The 24,607-nt window shown below is 45.2% G+C and overlaps 1 protein-coding gene across 3 annotated transcripts in view; it reads right to left on the minus strand.

The window, feature by feature from the left end:
• Positions 1–1,247: 1,247 nt before the first annotated feature.
• hdac3 (histone deacetylase 3) overlaps positions 1,248–24,607 on the minus strand; it is an 88,429-nt gene continuing 65,069 nt past the window's right edge. For all 3 annotated transcript variants that reach the window (XM_063053086.1, XM_063053087.1, XM_063053088.1), the window contains 4 exons: positions 12,920–12,978; positions 12,249–12,328; positions 7,646–7,803; positions 1,248–1,383 (listed from right to left, as the gene is read on the minus strand). In XM_063053086.1, coding sequence (XP_062909156.1) covers positions 1,314–1,383; positions 7,646–7,803; positions 12,249–12,328; positions 12,920–12,978 — 367 coding nt within the window. In that variant the 3' untranslated portion in view covers positions 1,248–1,313. The remainder of the gene's footprint in view (positions 1,384–7,645; positions 7,804–12,248; positions 12,329–12,919; positions 12,979–24,607) is intronic.

Genomic DNA, 24,607 nt, shown 5'->3' on the forward strand with positions numbered 1-24,607 from the left:
GATAAAAGTTTTCCTTCTAGATGAGCTGCCAATGATGGCTGACGAGTCCCCCACCCCGCCGCCCGAAATGACTGGTTTTAAGACTGTGACAAATAAAGCCAATTAAATTACTTAAGTTCTAAGATCTCATATGTCAACTACGACCAAAAATTTAACGAGTTATTAAAAGCATTTTAATGTGAAAATGAATTGTTTTTCAAATAGACAACCCTAGTTTATTTACACAAACTGAACGACAGAATAAACCACTCACTGAGCGATGTGTGTTGCTGCTGTCAAATGATTTGAACTTGATCACAGTTTGCTAACACACCCAACTCACAAATGCGACACAGGTACCCCAAACCTTGCAGGCCAATGTCTTGCTATCTAATTCCAACATGTGAAATCTTCTGGACAGTTGCCTCACTCTCTTCTCTCGCACACCGAGTGGTCTCTGCCTGGCGACTCAGAACTTTCAGAGTACTTTCTCATTTATTGCACAACTCCATTGTATTCTCAGGATGGTGTCATTGAAATTGTCTGAGAAATGAAAAATGTGGAAGCAACACACAGAACGCTGGAGGAACTCAGCTGGTCAGGCAGCAGCTACGGAGAGGAATAAACAGTCAACGTTGTGGGATGAGACCCTTCATCAGGACTGGAAGGTGGACAAGACAGAAGGTACAAGTGAAGCCAGGAGGGGGGATGAAGTAAGAAGCTGGCTGAAAAGGTAAAGGGCTGAAGGAGGAGGAATCTGAAGGAGTGGACAGTAGACCACGGGAGAAAGGGAAGCAGGAGGGGCACCGGGGAGGTGATGGGCAAGTGAGAAGAGGGGTGAATGGGGACTGGAAAACGAGACAGCTTACTCTCCTCCATAGATACCGCCTAACTTGAGCTCCTCAAGCATCGTGTGTGTTGCTTAAAATAAAAATAATGCGATTAGAGATATTCCACAAAGGATGTTAATGACTCGCATGTCTGTGAGGGAAGGGTGGGGTCAGGGTACCGATAACACCTCAGAATCTCTGGATTACCTTCCAGGCTCAATGACAGTGTGATGGAGAAAGAACGGCTGTCCCAGGCTGCAGATCCGGTGATGCTCAGTGTCAGCGGCCTAATCCCTGAACCCTTTGATGCTTGGTGTCGAAAGCCAACACACGCCCCACCGCAGAGTGCCGACGATTCTAACCAACAAATTCTCCTGCCCCGCTAGGCGAAAGAACCAAACACCAAACTCAAAGGGTCCAGGGGCTGGGGAACCACCACCTGTGTCAGGCCGACGAGAGACGCTCAGCTCTGCTCTATGGGACGGAAAGCCACAGATCTGGTTCTCAGATTTCCACATCACTCTCCTTATCATTATCATGGTCACCGTCGTAAAATTCGTTGCCAGCGTCGGGCCTAGGACAGACAACATAGAACATTACAGCCCAGCACAACTCTAAGATCCGTCCTACACAGAGTTAGATATGGCCCTTGTGGCTAAAGGGATCGGGGGTATGGAGGGAAGGCTGGTACAGGGTTCTGAGTTGGATGGTCAGCTATGATCATACTGAATGGCAGTGCAGGCCCGAGGGGCCAAATGGCCTACTCCTGCACCTATTTTCTATGTTTCTATGTTTCACCCCTCTCGGGATTGCTGCCCATGCCACATGCCAGTGAGGGTAATTGGATGGTTTGGCAGATGAAAGAGAGGCTGAGGAGTTGGTACATGGAGCAGGGGTTCAGATTTATGGATCCCTGGGATCTCTTCTGGGGGAGGTATGACCTATACAAAAGGGATGGTTTACACAAAAACCCGAGCAGGACTAACATTCTTGTGGGCAGGTTTGCTCGCGTTGTTTGGGAGGGTTTCAACTAATTGGCAGGGGGATGGAAATTGGAGCGAAAGTGCAGAGGCAATGTGTAGTGAGGAGAGGCTGTAGGCAGGGCAGAATTGCAGTCAACAGGATGAGTTGCAATGAAAAGGGCATACAAAATCAAAAAAGGTGAATACAGGGCTGAAGGTATTAAATTTGAATGTGCGCAGTATAAGGTAGATGAACTTGCAGCACAGTTACAGACTGTGGGCATCACTGAGTCGTGGCTGAATGAAGATTATAGCTGGGAGCTTCACATCCAAGGATACAGATTGTATTGAAAGGATACAGATTGTACTGAAAAGATGCAGGAAGGCAGAGCGGGTGGCGTGGCTGTGTTGGTAAAAAATGAAATCAAATCATTAGAAAGAGGTGACATAGAGTAGGAAGGTATTGCAAACAACAGGAATTCTGCAGATGCTGGAAATTCAAGCAACACACATCAAAGTTGCTGGTGAACGCAGCAGGCCAAGCAGCATCTATAGGAAGAGGCGCAGTCGACGTTTCAGGCCGAGACCCTTCGTCAGGACTAGTCCTGACGAAGGGTCTCGGCCTGAAACGTCAACTGTGCCTCTTCCTATAGATGCTGCTAGGAAGGTATTGAATCATTATGAGTAGAGCTAAGAAACTGTGAGAGTAAGAAAGACCCTAATAGGAGTTACATATAGTCTCAAACAGGAGTAAAGATATGGTCTACAAATTACAATGGGAGATAGAGAATCCATGTCAAAAGGGCAATGTTACAATAATCATGGGGGTATCAGGATGCCAGTAGTTTAGGAAAATCAAGTTGGTGCTGGATCCCAAGAGAAGGAATGCACACGAACAGCTTGTTGTTGAGCCCACTAGGGGATCAACTATACTGGTCTGGGTGTTGTGCAATGAACCAGAATTGCTTACAGTGGAAAAAAAGGAATTACAGAGACATGAGAGAGGAGTTGGCCAAAACTGATTGGATAGGAACACTGGCAGGGATGTCTACAGAGTAGCAATGGCTGGAATTTCTGGGAGCAATTCAGAAGGTGCAGGATATATACATCCCGACGAGGAAGAAGTATTCTAAAGGCAATATGACACAACTGTGGCTGACAAGAGAAGTTAAAGCCAACATAAAAGCCAAAGAGAGTGCATATAATAGAGCAAAAATTAGTGGGAAATTAGAGGATTGAGAAGCTTATAAAAACCAACAGAAGGCAAGTAAAAAAAAAAGTCATAAAGGAAAAGATGGAATACAAGAGTAAGGTAGCCAATAATATTAAAGAGGATACTAAAAGTTTCTTCAGATATATAAAATGTAAAAGAGAGATGATGGTAGATATTGGACCCCTGGAAAATGATGCTGGACAGGTAGTAATGGGGGTCAAGGAAATAGACAAACTTAAGTATTTTGCATCAGTCTTCAGTGTGGAAGACACTAGCAGTATGGTGGAAGTTCGAGAGTGTCAGGAGGCAGAACTGTGTAAAGTTGCTATTACTAGAGGGAAGGTTCTTGGGAAACTGGGAGGTCTGATGGTAGATAAGTCACCTGGACCAGATGGTATACACCCCAGAGTTCTGAAAGAGGTGGCTGAAGAGATTGTGGAGGTAATGGTAAAGATCTATCAAGAATCAATTGATTCTGGCATGGTTCCAAAGGAATTGAAAATCGCAAATGTCACTCCACTCTTCATGAAGTAAGGGAGGCAGAAGAAAGGAAACCATAGACCAGTTAGTCTAACCTCAGTGGTTGGGAAGATGTTGAATTTGATTGTTAAGGATGTGGTTTTGGGTATTTGCAGTAACATGATAAAATAGGCCGTAATCTTTATGGGTTCCTCAAGGGAAAAATCTTGTCTAACAAATCTGTTAGAATTCATTGAAGAAAGAGCAAGCAGGATAGTCAATGGAGAAACACAGAGCATGTGTGCTTGGATTTTCAGAAGGCCTTTGACAAGATGCCACATAAGGCTGCTTAAAAGTTAAGAGCCGATGGTATACACAAAAGATTCTAGCATGGATAAAGCAGTGGCTGATTGGCAGGAGGAAGGGAGTGGGAATAAATGGGGCCTTTTCTGGTTGACTGCCGGTGACTAGTGGTGTTCCACAGGGACCTGTGTTGGGACCACTTCTTTTTACATTTTATGTCAATGACATGGATGATAGAATTGATGGCTTTGCAGCCAGGTTTGTGGACGATACGAAGATAGGTGGAGAGGCAGGTAGTTTTGAGGAAGTAGAGAGTCTACAGGAGGTTTTCAACAGATTAGAAGGATGGGCAAAGAAATGGCAGATGGAATACAGTGTCAGGAAGTGTATGGTCATGCAGTTTGGTAGAAGAAATGAAGTCTGAGGAGCAAAGGGACGTTGGAATCCTCAGGATTCCCTACAGGTTAATCTGTAGGTTGAGTTGGGTGAGGAAGGGAAATGTGATGTTAACATTTATTTCAAGAAGCAAGGATGTAATGTTGAGTCTTTATAAAGCATTGGTATTGTGAACAGTTTTGGGCTCCTTATCTAAGAAAGGATGTGCTGATATTGGAGAGGGATCACAGGAGGTTCATGAAAATGATTCCGGGATTGAAAGGCTTGTCACTTGAGGAGTGTTTGATGGCTCTGGGTCTGGACTCATTGGAATTCAGAAGAATGAGGGGGAATCTCATTGAAACCTATCGAATGTTAAAAAGCCTTGACAGAGTAGATTTGGAGAGGATGTTTCTTATGATGGGAGAGTCTATGATCAGAGGGAACAGCCTCAGAACAGAGGGACATACATTTAGAATGGAGATGAGGAGGAATTCCTTCACCCAGAGAGTGGAGAATCTGTGAAATTCGTTGCCTCAGGTGGCAGTAGACGCCGTCATTACGTATATTTGAGGCAGAGGGTGATAGATTCTTTATTGGCCAGGGCATGAAGGGACACAGAAAGAAGATAGGAGATTGGGGCCAAGAGGAAAAATGGATCAGCCATGATGAAATGGAGGAGCAGGTTCGATGGGCCAAATGGCCTAATTCTGTTCTTACGGTCTTATGAACATAGAATAGTACAGCACAGTACAGGCCCTTCGGCCCACAATGTTGTGCCCACCCTCAAACCCTCCCTCCCATATAAGCCCCCACCTTAGATTCCTCCATATACCTGTCTAGTAGTCTCTTAAACTTCACTAGTGTATCTGCCTCCACCACTGACTCAGGCAGTGCATTCCACGCAACAACCACTGAGTAAAAAACCTTCCTCTAATATCCCCCTTGAACTTCCCACCCCTTACCTTAAAGCCATGTCCTCTTGTATTGAGCAGTGGTGCCCTGGGGAAGAGGCGCTGACTATCCACTCTATCTATTCCTCTTATTATCTTGTACACCTCTATCATGTCTCCTCTCATCCTCCTTCTCTCTAAAGAGTAAAGCCCTAGCTCCCTTAATCTCTGATCATAATGCTTACTTTCTAAACCAGGCAGCATCCTGGTAAATCTCCTCTGTACCCTTTCCAATGCTTCCACATCTTCCTATAGTGAGGTGACCAGAACTGGACACAATACTCCAAGTGTGGCCTAACCAGAGTTTTATAGAGCTGCATCATTACATCGCGATTCTTAAACTCTATCTCTCGACTTATGAAAGCTAACACCCCATAAGCTTTCTTAACTACCCTATCCATCTGTGAGGCAACTTTCAGGGATCTTTGGACATGTACCCCGAGATCCCTCTGCTCCTCCACACTACCAAGTATCCTGCCATTTACTTTGTACTCTGCCTTGGAGTTTGTCCTTCCAAAGTGTACCACCTCACACTTCTCCGGGTTGAACTCCATCTGCCACTTCTCAGCCCACTTCTGCATCCTATCAATGTTTCTCTGCAATCTTTGACAATCCTCTACACTATCTACAACACCACCAACCTTTGTGTTGTCTGCAAACTTGCCAACCCACCCTTCTACCCCCACATCCAGGTCGTTAATATAATCACGAAAAGTAGAGGTCCCAGAACAGATCCTTGTGGGACACCACTAGTCACAATCCTCCAATCTGAATGTACTCCCTCCACCACCACCCTCTGCCTTCTGCAGGCAAGCCATTTCTGAATCCACCTGGCCAAACTTCCCTGGATCCCATGCCTTCTAACTTTCTGAATAAGCCTACCGTGTGGAACCTTGTCAAATGCCTTACTAAAATCCATATAGATCACATCCACTGCACTACCCTCATCTATATGCCTGGTCACCTCCTCAAAGAACTCTATCAGGCTTGTTAGACACGATCTGCCCTTCACAAAGCCATGCTGACTGTCCCTGATCAGACCATGATTCTCTAAATGCCTATAGATCCTATCTCTTAAGAATCTTTTCCAACAGCTTTCCCACCACAGACGCAAGGCTCACTGGTCTATAATTACCCGGATTATCCCTACTACCTTTTTTGAACAAGAGAACAACATTCGCCTCCCTCCAATCCTCCGGTACCATTCCTGTGGACAACGAGGACATAAAGATCCTTGCCAGAGACTCAGCAATCTCTTCTCTCGCCTCGTGGAGCAGCCTGGGGAATATTCCGTCAGGCCCCGGGGACTTATCTGCCCTAATGTATTTTAACAACTCCAACACGTCCTTTCCCTTAATATCAACATGCTCCAGAACATCAACCTCACTCATATTGTCCTCACCATCATCAAGTTCCTTCTCATTGGTGAATATCAAAGAGAAGTATTCATTGAGGACCTCGCTCACTTCCACAACCTCCAGGCACATTTTCCCACCTTTATCTCTAATCGGTCCTACCTTCACTCCTGTCATCCTTTTTTTCTTCACATAATTGAAGAATGCCTTGGGGTTTTCCTTTACCCTGCTCGCCAAGGCCTTCTCGTGCCCCCTTCTTGCTCTTCTCAGCCCCTTCTTAAGCTCCTTTCTTGCTTCCCTATTTTCCTCAATAGACCCAGCTGATCCTTGCTTCCTAAACCTCATATATGCTGCCTTCTTCCTCCTGACTAGATTTTCCACTTCACTTGTCACCCATGGTTCCTTCACCCTACCATTCTTTATCTTCCTCACCGGGACAAATTTATCCCTTACATCCCACAAGAGATCTCTAAACATCGACCACATGTCCATAGTACATTTCCCTGCAAAAACATCATCCCAATTCACACCCGCAAGTTCTAGCCTTATAGCCTCATAATTTGCCTTTCCCCAATTAAAAATTTTCCTGTCCTCTTTGATTCTATCCTTTTCCATGAAAATTATAAAGGCCAGGGAGCGGTGGTCACTGTCCCCCAGATGCTAACCACTGAGAGATCTGTGACCTGACCCGGTTCATTACCTAGTACTAGCTCTAGTATGGCATTCCCCCTGGTCGGCCTGTCCACATACTATGACAGGAATCCATCCTGGACACAATTAACAAAGTCTGCCCCATCTAAACCCTTGGAACTAATCAGGTGCCAATCAATATTAGGGAAGTTAAAGTCACCCGTGATAACAACCCTGTTATTTTTGCACCTTTCCAAAATCTGCCTCCCAATCTGCTCCTCTGTATCTCTGCTGCTACCAGCCTATAAGCCTATCTAATAGTTTCACCATGTAAGGCCTAAGGAGAAGGTGGAGGGAATTACCTCAAGGACTCTCATTCCAAATTCCCATGTCATACAAGGATAACATGGAAAGATGGAAGTGAACAGTGAAATGGGTACAGGGTAAAAACCCCGGGAAGGGTTGTTCTCGGACGCCAATTTGTTGGGATTGGGTGAGCTATCGAAGGATTTGGGGAGTTCCTCGGTGTCTGGGAGTATGGATATGTGGGGATGGGGTGGATTATTGCGTCTCCTGTGGCACCCACCTGTTGTAGTTGTCCTCGGACCCACGCTCCTCAGGGTCGGGCTCATCACTCCGTTCGTAGCTCAGGAGGTCTGACGGAACGTCGTGGATTTGGACACTGGGTGCGTGATTCAGCATTTTCAGATTCTCAAAGATGGTCTGCCGGATCTGATCGAGGTACTACAATACAACGTTCTGATCAGGAACGCGGCCATCAGCCACCGCTTCACACCCCGACATTCCTTGCCACACCCCAGCCTCACACTCAGACAGTCCCACCTCAAGAACAATATTCCTCTGGACCAAAGTGCACAACACAGTACATATAACTCACACAGACAACACTAAGTAATATCACCACAAATAACAACAGATAAGAAGGGCAAAAGCAAAAAAGTAAACAGTACGACAATATTGGCATTTAATAGGTGATCAGATCAGGTGGCGGCAGGGCGTGCAATACTCTCAGAGTCTGGGGGAAGAAACTGTTTCCCATCCGAACAGTTCTTGTCTGAACTGCAGGGCATCTCCTGCTTGATGGGAGGTGATCAGAGAGTTTGTTGGATGGATGGCGGGGCGGTGGGGGGGGTCACTGACAATGTGATTATTGGATGGATGGGGGGGTCACTGACAATGTGATTATTGGATGGATGGGGAGTCACTGACAATGTGATTATTGGATGGATGGGGGGGTCACTGACAATGTGATTATTGGATGGATGGGGGGGTCAGTGACAATGTGATTATTGGATGCGGGTCAGTGACAATGTGATTATTGGATGGATGGGGGAGTCACTGACAATGTGATTATTGGATGGATGGGGAGTCACTGACAATGTGATTATTGGATGGGGTGTCACTGACCATGTGATTATTGGATGGGGGGGTCAGTGACAATGTGATTATTGGATGGGTGGGGAGTCACTGACAATGTGATTATTGGATGGATGGGGGGGTCACTGACAATGTGATTGTTGGATGGGGTGTCACTGACCATGTGATTATTGGATGGGGGCGGTCACTGACAATGTGATTGTTGTACTGAGAGGGGTGGGGGTGATGATTGATGATGCTAAACACCGCCATATATCAGACCATAAGGTATAGGAGCAAAACAGGCCATTCAGCCCGTCGAGTCTGCTGCGACATTCAATCATGGGTTGATCCAATTCTTCCCCACTCCCCTGCTTTCATCCCATACCCTTTGATGCCCTGGCTAATCAAGAACCTATCTATCTCTGCCTTAAATGCACCCAAAGACTTGGCCTCCACAGACATTCATGGCAACAAATTCCACATATTTACCACTCTCTGACTAAAGTAATTTCTCAGCATCTCTGTTCTAAATGGATATCCTTCAGTCCTAAAGTTGTGCCTTCTTGTCCTAGACTCCCTACCGTGGGATATAACTTTGCCATATCTAATCTGTTCAGGCCTTTTAACATTTGGAATGTTTCTACAAGATCCACCCCCATTCTCCTGTAGGCCCTCTGTTTCCTCAACACTACCAGCTCCTCCACCTATCATTATATCATCAGCCTATTTAGCCACAAATCCATTAATTCCATAGTCCAAATCACTGACGTACATCGTAAAAAGCAGCAGTCCCAACAGCGACCCCCGTAGAACTCCACTGGTAACCGGCAGCCAGCCAGAATAGGATCCCTTTATTCCCACTCTCTGTTTTCTGCCAATTAGCCGATGCTCCACCCATGCTAGTAAATTCCCTGTAATTCCATGGGCTCTTATCTTGCTAAGCAGCCTCATGTGCGGCACCTTGTCAAAGGCCTTCTGAAAATCCAAGTACACCATGTCTACTGCATCTCCTTTGTCTACCCTGCTTGTAATTTCCTCAAAGAATTGCAGTAGGTTAGTCAGGCAGGATTTTTCTTTCAGGAAACCATGCTAGCTTTGGCCTATCTTGTCGTGTACCTCCAGGTACTCCATAATCTTATCCCTAACAATTGATTCCAACCACTGATGTCAAGCTAACAGGTCTATAGTTTCCTTTCTGCTGCCTCCCACCCTTCTTAAATAGCAGAGTAACATTTGCAATTTTCCAGTCATCCGGTACAATGCCAGAATCTATCGATTCTTGAAAGATCATCGTTAATGCCACCGCAATCTCTCCAGCTATTTCCTTCAGAACCCGAGGGTACATTCCATCAAGTCCAGGAGATTTACCCAGCCTCAGACCATGCAGCTTCCTGAGCACCTTCTTAGTCGCAATTTGCACTGCACAAACCTCACTTCCCTGAGATTCTTGTATGTCCGGAATACTGCAGATGTATTCCACTGTGAAGACTGATTCAAAATATGCATTCAGCTCCTTTGCCATCTCTGCGTGTCTCATTACAAATTCTCCAGCGTCATTTTCTATTGGTCCTATATCTACCCTCAACTTTCTTTTACCCTTTATACACTTAAAAAAGCTTTTAGTATCTTCTTCGATATTAGTCGCCAGCTTGCTTTCATTGTTCATCTTCTCCTTCCTTATGACCTCCTATGTTTCCTTTCGCAAATTTTTAAAAGTTTCTCAATCCGCTATCTTCCCACTGGCTTCCTTGTATGCCTTGTATATAACACTTCTAATGAATATCTCTGATGGGTGAAAGAGAGTGCCTGATGATCTTCTCAGCAGTCCTCGCAATTCTTAGTAGGTCAGATGCCTTGCAATTCGCTCTGTGTCTGACCCTGGGAGTGTATGATGGAATGGTGTAGAGAGATCTTCACTGTGTATGTGACCCTGGGAGTGTGTGATGGGGCAGTGTGAAAGTTTCACTCTGTCTGACCCCGGGAGTGTGTGATGGGACAGTGTGGAGGGTGTTTCACTCTGTGTCTGACCCCGGGAGTGTGTGATGGGATGGTGTAGAGAGATCTTCACTGTGTATGTGACCCTGGGAGTGTGTGATGGGACAGTGTGAAAGTTTCACTCTGTCTGACCCCGGGAGTGTGTGATGGGACAGTGTGGAGGGTGTTTCACTCTGTGTCTGACCCCGGGAGTGTGTGATGGGATGGTGTGGAGGGAGCTTCACTCTGTGTCTGACCCCGGGAGTGTGTGATGGGACGGTGTGGAGGGAGTTTCACTCTGTGTCTGACCCCGAGAGTGTGTGATGGGACAGTGTGGAGGGAGCTTCACTCTGTGTCTGACCCCGGGAGTGTGTGATGGGACAGTGTGGAGGGTGTTTCACTCTGTGTCTGACCCCGGGAGTGTGTGATGGGATGGTGTAGAGAGATCTTCACTGTGTATGTGACCCTGGGAGTGTGTGATGGGGCAGTGTGAAAGTTTCACTCTGTCTGACCCCGGGAGTGTGTGATGGGACAGTGTGGAGGGTGTTTCACTCTGTGTCTGACCCCGGGAGTGTGTGATGGGATGGTGTAGAGAGATCTTCACTGTGTATGTGACCCTGGGAGTGTGTGATGGGACAGTGTGAAAGTTTCACTCTGTCTGACCCCGGGAGTGTGTGATGGGACAGTGTGGAGGGTGTTTCACTCTGTGTCTGACCCCGGGAGTGTGTGATGGGATGGTGTGGAGGGAGCTTCACTCTGTGTCTGACCCCGGGAGTGTGTGATGGGACGGTGTGGAGGGAGTTTCACTCTGTGTCTGACCCCGGGAGTGTGTGATGGGATGGTGTGGAGGGAGCTTCACTCTGTTTGTAACCCTGGGAGTGTGTGATGGGACAGTGTGGAGGGAGCTTCACTCTGTGTCTGACCCCGGGAGTGTGTGATGGGACACTGTGGAGGGAGCTTCACTCTACGTCTGACCCCAGGAGTATGTGACGGGATGGCGTGGAGGGAATTCCACTGTCTCGGACCTATGAGAGGAGAGGAGAAGATGGTGGCGTGACACAGCTCGCAGCGGCCTCTCCAGTGATGAATATCTGTTATCTGTCAAATAGGAGGCCGTGCACAATCCTGATTTGATGGAGGCAGACGTGAGAAGCACGGAGGAAAATCTGGTGAAACTTCTGAAACGCCTGCTTCGCTGCTGCTGCTGCTACCGCGCGATCCAGAATCTCTGGAGGGGAAGACCCAAGTCCTCGGCTTTGCTTGTTGCTTGGCGGCCGGGGCTGAGGTCGAAGCGCTCGGCAGAGATGGTGCTCAGTGTCGGAGGGCTGGTCGGAGGCTCGAAGTTTTCGGGCGGACTCAAGAGTCGGCTGTGGTCGAGTGCTTCCAGGATGCGGCATCGGCAAGTTTGCGGCGCTGGAGATTCATGGCAGGCAGAGTTTCTCCCTTCTGCCATCTGCGTGAGATGTTGGGGCTATCGGGACTTTCAGACTTTTTTTTACCGTGCCCATGGTCTGCTCTTATCAAATTACGGTATTGCTTTGCACTGTTGTAACTATATTTTATAATTATGTGGTTTTGTCAGTTTTAGTCTTGGTCTGTCTTGTGTTTCTGTGATATCATACTGGAGGAACACTGTATCATTTCTTAATGCATGCATTTCTAATTGACAATAAACGAGGACTGAGTGTCCTCATAATCTAATCTATGCTGTCCCTGCTTTGGGAAAAGATAACAAACAACATTTATATGTTTCTCCCACCTCACTGAGTACAAATTTCACAAGTAAAATATCCCACCTACTAGATACAGGGTGGGTACTCGGACCAAGCACTAACCTGCCTTGTGTTCTGGTTCTCAATCCTGGTGCTCACATCCGGGTGAAGCGTGAAGTCTGGTGCAAAGTACTCAAAGTACTCTGAGGAAGAGGGAATTGTTGAGTTAACACAAAACTGCAGATGCTGGAAATCCAGAGCAACACACACAAAATGCTGGAGGAACTCAGCAGGTCAGGCAGCATCTATGGAGGGGAATAAACAGTCAACAATTCGGGCCGAGACCCTTCATCAGGACTGTTGTTGAGTTACTGCCGGTGTTGACCACACTGTGCCTCATCCCTCCTTGCAAGCTCTGACAAAATTGACCACAGCACAGGCACAATTCCACTCCCAGGGTAGTTTCAGTGCTAGCTCTCACCAGAACTCAGTGTTGCTTAGACCAAAAGACCATAATACATAGGAGCAGAATTAAACCATTCAGCTCATCGTCCATCATAAATGATTTATTATCCCTTTCAACCCCATTCTCCTGAGGCTCTGACTCATCAAGAATCTATGAACCTCCATTTTAAATATAGCCGTGACTTGGCCTCCTCAGCCATCTGTGGCAATGAATTCCCCACTGCTAATTAACTATGTTCTGATGCTCATCGGCAACCTAGTTTCAGTGATTACATTCTAACTTTGCCTGGTGAGTTAGAGTTTAGCACCTCTGACACCAGTTAACTTACCGTTATATGGCAGCTCGTCACTAATCTCTTCGTCAACCAGTAACGAAGTTTCGAATGTCCTAGGAGAGAGAGAGAACAATGAACAGAAGGCTGCTTTCCAACAATCACACTGGGAGCCTGCTTCTCCCATCCTTTTCAATGCATCATGTGCTGGCAACACACACAACGCTGGAGGAGCTCAGCAGGTCAGACAGCATCTCTGGAGTGAAATTAACAGTCGACGTTTCAGGCCGAGACCCCTCATCAGGACTGGAAAGGGAACGAGCCAGAATGAGGAGGAGGGGAGAGGGGAGGCATACAAACTGGCAGGTGATAGGTGAGACCAAGTGAGGGGGAAGTGTGGGAGGGGAATGGAGTAAGAAGCTGGGAGGAGCTAAAGATGGCAGACTTGGGCGACTTCTTTAAGTCCATTTGCGAACCAGGTTAAATCTCCTGCTGTTCTCATATCTCTTTCTTTGTCCTTTTCGAGGTGGCTGGGTTCTTGTTGGAGACTGTGATCTACAGCTGCGCTCAAACTACATTCTTCACGGGCGGTGGGTTCTCACTTTTCAAACCCATCGAGTGGCCTGCACTTTGGCATCTCACGATCCTTCGGGGTGCGCCTTGTGGACGATCCCGTTCCTCACCAACGTTACCGACTGAAGCTTTGTGGGAGGTGGAAACATCAAGGCAACAGGCGCAGCTGTTGGAGGACCCCGCTCTCTCTCGATGGCAGAGAGTGTCAGGGGAACTTGAACAAGCAACTCTACAGATTGTAATATCAAAAAAGCGAACTGTTGGCCTCCGCCCTTGCAGGGACAGAAGTAATATCTGGTCTCCCTCATTAGCAAAAGGGAGCCTGTCTGAGATGTCAAAATGTTCCTGGAACAAAATCTATCTTCGACATCTCAACTGTTGGAACGTTACAAATCCAAGGTTATCGACCCCGAAAATCGATCCCGGAGACAGAATCTGCGGATAATCGGGCTTCCCGAAGATATCAAGAGGGGTGATCCTACTAAATACTTTTCTCAATGTGTTTGGCTCAGAAGTTCTGGATGCCCTTCCGTTGATTGATGGAGCGCACCGTACGCTCCATCCCAAACCTCCCATAGAATCTAAGCTGAGACCCGTTATAATTCATTTCCATTATGCTCACATCAAGGATCGTTTGATACGAGTTGCCCAGTGGAAAGGTATGATCGAATTTCAAAATTTCAAATTTCGCCTCGTCGAAGATTTTAGTCCTGAAGTTCTGAGGGAATGGATGTCTTTTAAACCTCTGATGTCCGAATGTAATCGGAAGGGCCTTAAACCAGCTCTGCTGTTCCCAGCGCATCTGAGAATCGTTCTCTCAGATAATTCTCGTCGTTTAATTCTCCAAGTGCAGCTCAAAGGTTTCTTGATGATCAGTGTTCGTCTGCTACAGACTAATTAATGTACTGTTTTTTCTTCATCTCTGTTCTTATTTGTCTTTTTTAAGCTAATAACTAGCTTACAGATCTGGACTTTTATAATTTGAGTGTTTTTGCTTTTGGTTTGTAGTGTAGGTATTTTTCATATTTCCAGATAAAAATTTTCTTTTTCCTTTAGTGATATTGTTTTTTTTACTTCTAATCTTTTGTTTCCGAAAGTAAGTAGAAGATTTGGTGTTTGATTCCTCTTTCTTTGAAATTTTAATGGGGAAGTATTTGTTTTTTTTTTGCTTTTTTACATTTCAAGATGTCGTCTTGCTTTCTTCTTCCCCATGACCTTATTTTTTTTTCGGTGCGTTATTCAGGCCCACCAGCGCCTTTACTTCCTGAGAAAACTAAAGAAATTTGTCCTGGCCCCTAAAACCCTCACTAATTTTTATAGATGCACTGTAGAAAGCATTTTTCTAGGGTGCATCACAACCTGGTATGGAGCTGTCCTGTCCAAGACTGAAAGACGCTGCAGAAGATCGTGAACACGGCGCAGCACATCACACAAACCAATCTTCCGTCCTTGAACTCACTTTACACTGCATGCTGTCAGAGCAGTGTTGCCAAGATAACCAAGGACACGACCCACCCAGCCAACACACTTTTCGTCTCTCTTCCCTCCGGGAGAAGGCTCAGGAGCTTGAAGACTCATATGGCCAGATTTGGGAACAGCTTCTTTCCAACTGTGATAAGACTGCTGAACGGATCCTGACCAGGATCTGGGCCGTACCCTCCAAATATCCGGACCTGCCTCTCGTTATTTTTGCACTACCTTACTTTCCATTTTTCTACTTTCTATTTATGATTCGTAATTTAAAATTTTAATATTTACTAATTTTTACTATTTTTAATATTTAATATTCGTAATCCAGGGAGCGAGAAGCGCAGAATCAAATATCACTGTGATGATTGTACGTTCTAGTATCAATTGTTTGGCGACAATAAAGTATAAAATATTTTCAATCGTTCATGTTTGAAAATAACTAACAATATGAATTGGCACTTGTTCTTTTTTTTGACATATTAGTAAGATGATACTCTGTTTTATGTTTGAAATTTTGTGTTTTACTAATTGCTGTAGTTTTTTTCCATTTATGGTAATCTTTTTTTTAAACTTTTTTTGACTATGGGTGGTTTTTTTAAAAACATATATTTCCGGGCTGCCTTCAGGAGAGATGGGGTTAGATTTAGTGTTAGATTATTCTTCGGCTGGACTTTGGCTTTGTTTCAGGCTTTTGTGGGTGGGGATAAGGGGGTATTAATAATGAAATACTTATGCTGGTTGACAAGATTAAAGAAATTGACAAGAAATATTCCATTGCTCCCAGCAAGGAGTTTCATAAAAAGAGAGTCGAACTTCAAATGGAGCATAGTTTATTACTAACATCTTCAATTGAAAATCAATTAATTAAAACTAGGAGTCAGTTTTATATACATGGTGATAAGTCTGGTAAATTACTGGCTAATCAATTGAAAACTGCTTTGGTTAAATGCCAGATTATTAAGATTCGTAAACGAGATGGTAGTCTGATGGTTGATCATGATGAGATAAATAAATCTTTTCAAGAATTTTATACTTCATTATATCAATCAGAATTTCCTGATGATCCCACTATAATGCATGAATTTTTAAGGAAATTGAATATTCTGAAATTACCACCCAATGAACGTTTAACATTAGATGCACCTATTACAGAAGAAGAAATAAAGGATTTTATTTCTTCGATGAATTCAGGTAAAGCACCTGGTCCGGATGGCTACACAGTAGAATTTTTAAAATCCTTTTCTACTATACGTTCTCCTTGGTTATGTAGAATCTTTAAGGATGCATTATTTATAGGTAAATTACCACAATCTTTTTATGGAGCCTCTATTTCCCTAATTCTTAAAAAAGATAAGAATCCTACTGAATGTGCATCATATAGGCCAATATCCTTGCTGAATGTGGATTCCAAGATTTTTTCTAAAATACTGGCAACTAGATTGGAGAATGGATTGCCTCAAATTATTTCTGTTGACCAGACTGGATTTATTAAAAGTCGTTATTCGTCTTTTAATATTAGGAGATTAATGAATATTGTTTATACTTCTTCATCTAGAACTCCAGAATGTGTCATGTCACTGGACGCTGAGAAAGTGTTTGACAGAGTTGAATGGGCATATTTATTTAGTACGCTTGAGAAATTAAATTTTAGTCCGATATTTGTCCGGACTGTGCAATCAAGTCAATCAAGATTTGAATAGCTGAGACGCAGCAGAAAGCAGCTGATTGGGCAATCGAGGTCAGGTGACCAAGCAGTACGGCCAGTGGAGAGCGACCAGTGGGTGAGAGGGCAAGAGAAGGAGTGGAGCTTTGAGGCTTTTACTCGAGAGGCTTTGACAAGAAGAGGCAGAGGACGAGCTTGTTCCCAGTTAGTCTTTACAATGCCTCCTGAGATGGTGATGTGCCTCTCATGTGAGATGTGGCAGTCTCGGGGGAACTGCCCTCTCCCACAGAGTCACATCTGCCAGAAGTGCATACGGCTGGGCGATCTGGAAGACCTTGTAAGGAATCTGGAGCAGCAGCTGGATGACCTTTGACTCATAAGGGAGAATGAGGCAGTCATAGATGAGAGCTACACGGAGGTAGTCACACCTAGGCTGTCGGAAGCAGGTCGTTGGGTGACAGTCAGAGGGGGGAAAGCGAAGGTGAGCAGACAGGTAGTGCAGAGCACCCCTGTAGCCATTCCCCTGAATAATAAGTTTACCATCCTGGATACTGTTGGCGGGGACGACCAAACAGGTGTGAGCCACAGTGGCAGGGCTTCTGGCACTGAGTCTGACTCTGTGGTACAGAAGGGTGGGACGGAGAAGAGGAGAGCTGTTGTCATTGGAGACTCTATAGTCAGGGGAGCAGACAGGAGATTTTGTGGATGTGAGAAGGACACCTGCATGCTTTGTTGCCTCCCGGGTGCCAGGGTCCGGGATGTCTCTGACCAGGTGCGCGACGTCCTGGTATGAGAGGGAAAGCAACCAGAAGTCATGATACATGTTGGTACCAATGATATAAACAGGAAGAGGGATGAGGTCCTGAAGTGTGAGTTTCGGGAACTAGGCAGAAGGCTGAAGAACAGGACCTCAAGGGTGGCGTTCTCAGGATTGCTGCTAGTGCTACGTGACAGTGATGGTAGGAATTGGAGGAGATGGCAGTTGAATGCGTGGCTGAGGAGTTGGTGCAGGGAGCAGGGTTTTAAATTTTTGGATCATTGGGATCTCTGGGAAAGTGGGACCTGTACAGATTGGATGGGTTGCACCTGAACTCGAGGGGGAGCAATATCCTTGCAGGTAGGTTTGCTAGCATGGTTCGGGAGGGTTTAAACTAACTTGGAAGGGGGATGGGACCCGGAGCGATAGAGCAGTGAAAGAATTGCATGGAGTAAAGCCAGATCTAACATATAGAGAGGCTTTGAGGAAAGAGAAGCAGAATAAAGGGTGTAAAGGTAGTAAGGTAGAAGGGCTAAAGTGCATGAACTTCAATGCAAGAAGCATCAGGAACAAAGGTGATGAACTGAGAGCTTGGATACATACATGAAATAATAATATAGTGGCCATTACAGAAACTTGGTTGGCACCAGGGCAAGAATGGATTCTCAATATTCCTGGATTTCAGTGCTTTAAAAGGGATAGAGAGGGTGGAAAGGGGAGGAGGGGTGGCATTACTGGTCAGGGACACTATTACAGCTACAGAAAGGGTGGGTAATGTAGCAGGATCCTCCTTTGAGTCAGTATGGGTGGGAGTCAGGAACAGGAAGGGAGCAGTTACTCTATTGGGGGTATTCTATAGGCCCCTTGGTAGCAGCAGACATAAAGAGGAGCAGATTGGGAGGCAGATTTCGGAAAGGTGCAAAAATAACAGGCTTGTGATAATGGGTGACTTTAACTTCCCTAATATTGATTGGCACCTGATTAGTTCCAAGGGTTTAGACGGGGCAGAGTTTGTTAAGTGTGTCCAGGATGGATTCCTGTCACAGTATGTTGACAGGCTGACCAGGGGGAATGCCATACTAGATCTAGTGTTAGGTAACGAACCAGGTCAGGTCACAGATCTCTCAGTGGGTGAGCATCTGGCGGACAGTGACCACTGCTCCCTGGCCTTCAGAATTATCATGAATAGAATCAGAGAGGACAGGAAAATTTTTAATTGGGGAAGGGCAAATTATGAGGCTATAAGGCTAGAACTTGCGGGTGTGAATTGGGATGATGTTTTTGCAGGGAAATGTACAATGGACATGTGGTCGATGATTAGAGATCTCTTCAGGATGTTAGGGATAAATTTGTCCCGGTGAGGAAGATAAAGAATGGTAGGGTGAAGGAACCATGGGTGACAAGTGAGGTGGAAAATCTAGTCAGGTGGAAGAAGGCAGCATACATGAGGTTTAGGAAGCAAGGATCAGATGGGTCTATTGAGGAATATAGGGTAGCAAGAAAGGAGTTTAAGAAGGGGCTGAGAAGAGCAAGAAGGGGGCATGAGAAGGCCTTGGCGAGTAGGGTAAAGGAAAACCCCAAGGCATTCTTCAATTATGTGAAGAACAAAAGGATGACAGGAGTGAAGGTAGGACCGATTAGAGATAAAGGTGGGAAGATGTGCCTGGAGGCTGTGGAAGTGAGCGAGGTCCTCAGTGAGTACTTCTCTTCAGTACTCACCAATGAGAGGGAACTTGATGATGGTGAGGACAATATGAGTGAGGTTGATGTTCTGGAGCATGTTGATATTAAGGGAGAGGAGGTGTTGGAGTTGGTAAAATACATTAGGACGGATAAGTCCCCGGGGCCTGACGGAATATTCCCCAGGCTGCTCCATGAGGCGTGAGAAGAGATTGCTGAGCCTCTGGCTAGGATCTTTATGCCCTCGTTGTCCACGGGAATGGTACTAGAGGATTGGAGGGAGGGAAATGTTGTCCCCTTGTTCAAAACAGGTAGTAGGGATAGTCCGGGTAATTATAGACCAGTGAGCCTTAGATCTGTGGTGGGAAAGCTGTTGGAAAAGATTCTTAGAGATAGGATCTATAGGCATTTAGAGAATCATGGTCTGGTCAGGGACAGTCAGCATGGCTTTGTGAAGGGCAGATAGTGTCTAACAAGCCTGATAGAGTTCTTTGAGGAGGTGACCAGGCAAAAAGATGAGGCTAGTGCAGTAGATGTGATCTATATGGATTTTAGTAAGGCATTTGACAAGGTTCCACACAGAAGGCTTATTCAGAAAGTCAGAAGGCAGAGGGTGGTGGTGGAGGGAGTACATTCAGATTGGAGGATTGTGACTAGTGGTGTCCCACAAGGATCTGTTCTGGGACCTCTACTTTTCGTGATTTTTCTTAACAACCTGAATGTGGGGTAGAAGGGTGGGCTGGCAAGTTTGCAGACGACACAAAGGTTGGTGGTGTTGCAGATAGTGTAGAGGATTGTCAAAGATTGCAGAGAGACATTGATAGGATGCAGAAGTGGGCTGAGAAGTGGCAGATGGAGTTCAACCCGGAGAAGTGTGAGGTGATACACTCTGGAAGGACAAACTCCAAGGCAGAGTACAAAGTAAATGGCAGGATACTTGGTAGTGTGGAGGAGCAGAGGGATCTGGGGGTACATGTCCACAGATCCCTGAAAGTTGCCTCACAGGTAGATAGGGTAGTTAAGAGAGTTTATGGGGTATTAGCTTTCATAAGCTGAGGGATAAAGTTTAAGAGTCGCGACGTAATGATGCAGCTCTATAAAACTCTGGTTAGGCCACACTTGGAGTAGTGTGTCCAGTTCTGGTCGCCTCACTATAGGAAGGATGTGGAAGCACTGGAAAGGGTACAGAGGAGATTTACCAGGATGCTGCCTGGTTTAGAGATTATGGATTATGATCAGAGATGAAGGGAGCTAGGGCTTTACTCTTTGGAGAGAAGAAGGATGAGAGGAGACATGATAGAGGTGTACAAGATATTAAGAGGACTAGATAGAGTGGATAGCCAGCGCCTCTTCCCCAGGGCACCACTGCTCAATACAAGAGGACATGGCTTTAAGGTAAGGGGTGGGAAGTTCAAGGAGGATATTAGAGGAAGGTTTTTAACTCAGAGAGTGGTTGGTGCGTGGAATGCACTGCCTGAGTCAGTGGTGGAGGCAGATACACTAGTGAAGTTTAAGAGACTACTAGACAGGTATATGGAGGAATTTAAGGTGGGGGGTTATATGGGAGGCAGGGTTTGAGGGTTGGCACAACATTGTGGCCCAAAGGGCCTGTACTGTGCTGTACTATTCTATGTTCTATATTCTTTTTATATCTTGGATTAAATTGATAGACCATGCCCCTTCGGCTTCGGTATTTACCAATAATCAAAGATCTCCCTTTTTTCAGTTGTTTCGTGGCACTAGGCAGGGCAGTCCTCTTAGCACGTTATTATTCGATATTGCCTTGGAACCCTTACCTATTGCTATTCGTGACTCACCTAATATATTTGGCCGTACCCGTGGGAACAGGATACATAAGTTATCACTATATAACCATATAACAATTACAGCGTGGAAACAGGCCATCTCGGCCCTTCTAGTCCATGCCGAACTCTTACTCTTACCTAGTCCCACCGACCTGCACTCAGCCCATAACCCTCAATTCCTTTCCTGTCCATATATCTATCCAATTTAACTATAAATGACAACATCGAACCTGCCTCAACCACTTCTGCTGGAAGCTCGTTCCACACAGCCACCACTCTCTGAGTAAAGAAGTTCCCCCTCTTGTTACCCCTAAACTTTTGCCCTTTAACTCTCAACTCATGTCCTGTTTGAATCTCCCCCACTCTCAATGGAAAAATCCTATCCACGTCCACTCTATCTATCCCCCTCATAATTTTAAATATCTCTATCAAGTCCCCCCTCAACCTTCGACGCTCCAAAGAATAAAGACCCAACTTGTTCAACCTTTCTCTGTAACTTAGGTGATGAAACCCAGGTAACATTCTCGTAAATCTTCTCTGTACTCTCTACTTTGTTGACATCTTTCCTATAATTCGGTGACCAGAACTGTACACAATACTCCAAATTTGGCCTTACCAATGCCTTGTACAATTTTAACATTATATCCCAATTCCTATACTCAGTGCTCTGATTTATAAAGACCAGCATACCAAAAGCTTTCTTCACCACCCTATCCACATGAGATTCCACCTTCAGGGAACTATGCACCATTATTCCTAGATCCCTCTGTTCTACTGCATTCTTCAATGCCCTCCCATTTACCATGTATGTCCTATTTTGATTAGTCCTACCAAAATGTAGCACCTCACATTTATCAGCATTAAACTCCATCTGCCATCTTTCAGCCCACTCTTCCAACTGACCTAAATCTCTCTGCAAGCTTTGAAAACCTACTTCATTATCCACAACTCCACCTATCTTAGAATCACCTGCATACTTACTAATCCAATTTACCACCCCATTATCCAGATCATTAATATATATGACAAACAACATTGGACCCAGTACAGATCCCTGAGGCACACCACTAGACACCGTCCTCCAATCTGACACAGTTATCCACCACTACTCTCTGGCGTCTCCCATCCAGCCACTGCTGAATCCATTTTACTACTTCAATATTAATACCTAACAATTGAACCTTCCTAACTAACCTTGTCAAAGGCCTTACTGTAGTCCATATAGACAACATCCACCACTTTATCCTCGTCAATTTTTCTAGTAACCTCATCAAAAAATTCAATAAGATTTGTCAAACATGCCTTCCACGTACAAATCCATGTTGACTGTTCTGAATCAGACTCTGTCTATCCAGATAATTATATATACCATCTCTAAGAATACTTTCCATTAATTTACCCACCACTGACGTCAAACTCACAGGCCAATAATTGATAGGTTTACTCTTAGAACCCTTTTTAAACAATGGAACCACATGAGCAATATGCCAATCCTCCGGCACCATCCCTGTTTCTAATGACATTTGAAATATTTCTGTCAGAGCCCCTGCTATTTCCACACTAACTTCCCTCAAGGTCCCAGGGAATATCCTGTCAGGACCCGGAGACTTATCCACTTTTATATTCCTTAAAAGCGGCAGTACTTCCTCTTCTTTAATCATCATAGTTTCCATAACTACCATTCTTGTTTCCTTTATTTTACACAATTCAATATCCTTCTCCTTAGTGAATACCAAAGAAAAGAAATTGTTCTAATCTCCCCCATCTCTTTTGGCTCCGCAGATAGCCATCCACTCTGATTCCCTAAGGGACCCAATTTTATCCCTCACTATCCTTTTGCTATTAATATAACTGTAGAAACCCTCTGGATTTATTTTCACCTTACTTGCCAAAGCAACCTCATATCTTCTTTTAGCTTTTCTAATTTCTTTCTCAAGATTCTTTTTATATTCTTTATATTCCTCGAGCACCTCATTTACTCCATGATTCCTATATTTATTGTAGATATCTCTCTTTTTCCGAACCAAGTTTCCAATATCCCTTGAAAACCATGGCTCTCTCAAACTTTTAACCTTTCCTTTCAACCTAACAGGAACATAAAGATCTGTACCCTCAAAATTTCACCTTTAAATGACCTCCATTTCTCTATTACATCCTTCCCATAAAACAAATTGTCCCAATCCACTCCTTCTAAATCGTTTCGCATCTCCTCAAAGTTAGCCTTTCTCCAATCAAAAATCTCAACCCTGGGTCCAGTCCTATGCTTCTCCATAATTATATTGAGACTAATGGCATTGTGATCATTGGACCCGAAATGCTCCCCAACACTTACCTCCGTCACCTGCCCTATCTCATTCCCTAACAGGAGATCCAACACTGCCCCTTCTCTAGTTGGTACCTTTATGTATTGCTGCAAAAAACTATCCTGCACACATTTTACAAACTCCAAACTATCCAGCCCTTTTACAGTATGGGCTTCCCAGTCTATGTGTGGAAAATTAAAATCTCCCACAATCACAACCTTGTGCTTACCACAAGTATCTGCTATCTCCTTATAAAATTGCTCCTCCAATTCTTGCTCCCCATTTGGTGGTCTATAATACACCCCCATAAGAGTTACTACACCTTTCCCATTCCTCAATTCCACCCGAATAGCCTCCCTGGACGAGCCCTCTAATCTATCCTGCCAGAGCACCGCTGTAATATTTTCTCTGACAAGCAATGCAACACCTCCCCCTCTTGCCCCTCCAATTCTATCACACCTGAAGCATCGAAATCCAGGAATATTTAGCTGCCAATCACACCCTTCCTGCAACCATGTTTCACTAATAGCTACAACATCATATTTCCAGGTATCAATCCATGCTCTAAGCTCATCCACCTTTCTTACAATGCTCCTAGCATTAAAATAGATGCATTTAAGAAACTCTCCACCTTACTCTCTGGTTATCCCTAATGGTGCAAACAACTTTGTTTTATTTTTCTTCCTTCTCCCCTACATCTTCGGTCTGAGTACGCCCGTTCTCTATCCCCTGCCTATCCTCCCTCACACACTGTCTACTAGCTTTCTCTATTTGTAAACTAACCACCTCTCTCCTAGTCTCTTCAATTTGATTCCCACCCCCCAAACATTCTAGATTAAAGTCTCCCCAGTAGCCTTCGCAAATCTCCCCGCCAGGATATTGGGCCCCCTAGGATTCAAGTGCAACCCATCCTTTTTGTACAGGTCACACCTGCGCCAAAAGGGGTCCCAATGATCCAGAAACTTGAATCCCTGCCCCCGCTCCAATCCCTCAGCCACACATTTATCCTCCACCTCATTCCATTCCTACTCTCACTGTCGCATGGCACAGACAGTAATCCCGAGATTACTACCCTTGCGGTTCTTCTTCTCAACTTCCTATATTCTCCTTTCAGGACCTCTTCCCTTTTCCTACCTATGTCATTGGTACCTATATGTACCACGACCTCTGGCTCCTCACCCTCCCATTTCAGGATATCTTGGACGCAATCAGAAACATCCCGGACCCTGGCACCAGGGAGGCAAACTACCATCCGGGTCTCCTGACTGCGTCCACAGAATCGCCTGTCTGACCCCCTAACTATCGAGTCCCCTATTACTACTGCCCTCCTCTTCCTTTCCCTACCCTTCCGAGCTACAGGGCCAGACTCTGTGCCGGAGGCACGGCCACTGTTGCTTCCCCCAGGTAAGCTGTCCCCCCCCCAACAGTACTCAAACAGGAGTACCAATTGTTAAAGGGCACAGCCACTGGGGTACTCTCTAGTACCTGATATTT

Source organism: Mobula hypostoma, chromosome 7 (genome assembly GCF_963921235.1).
Source record: "Mobula hypostoma chromosome 7, sMobHyp1.1, whole genome shotgun sequence".
Classification (NCBI taxonomy): Eukaryota; Metazoa; Chordata; class Chondrichthyes; order Myliobatiformes; family Myliobatidae; genus Mobula; species Mobula hypostoma.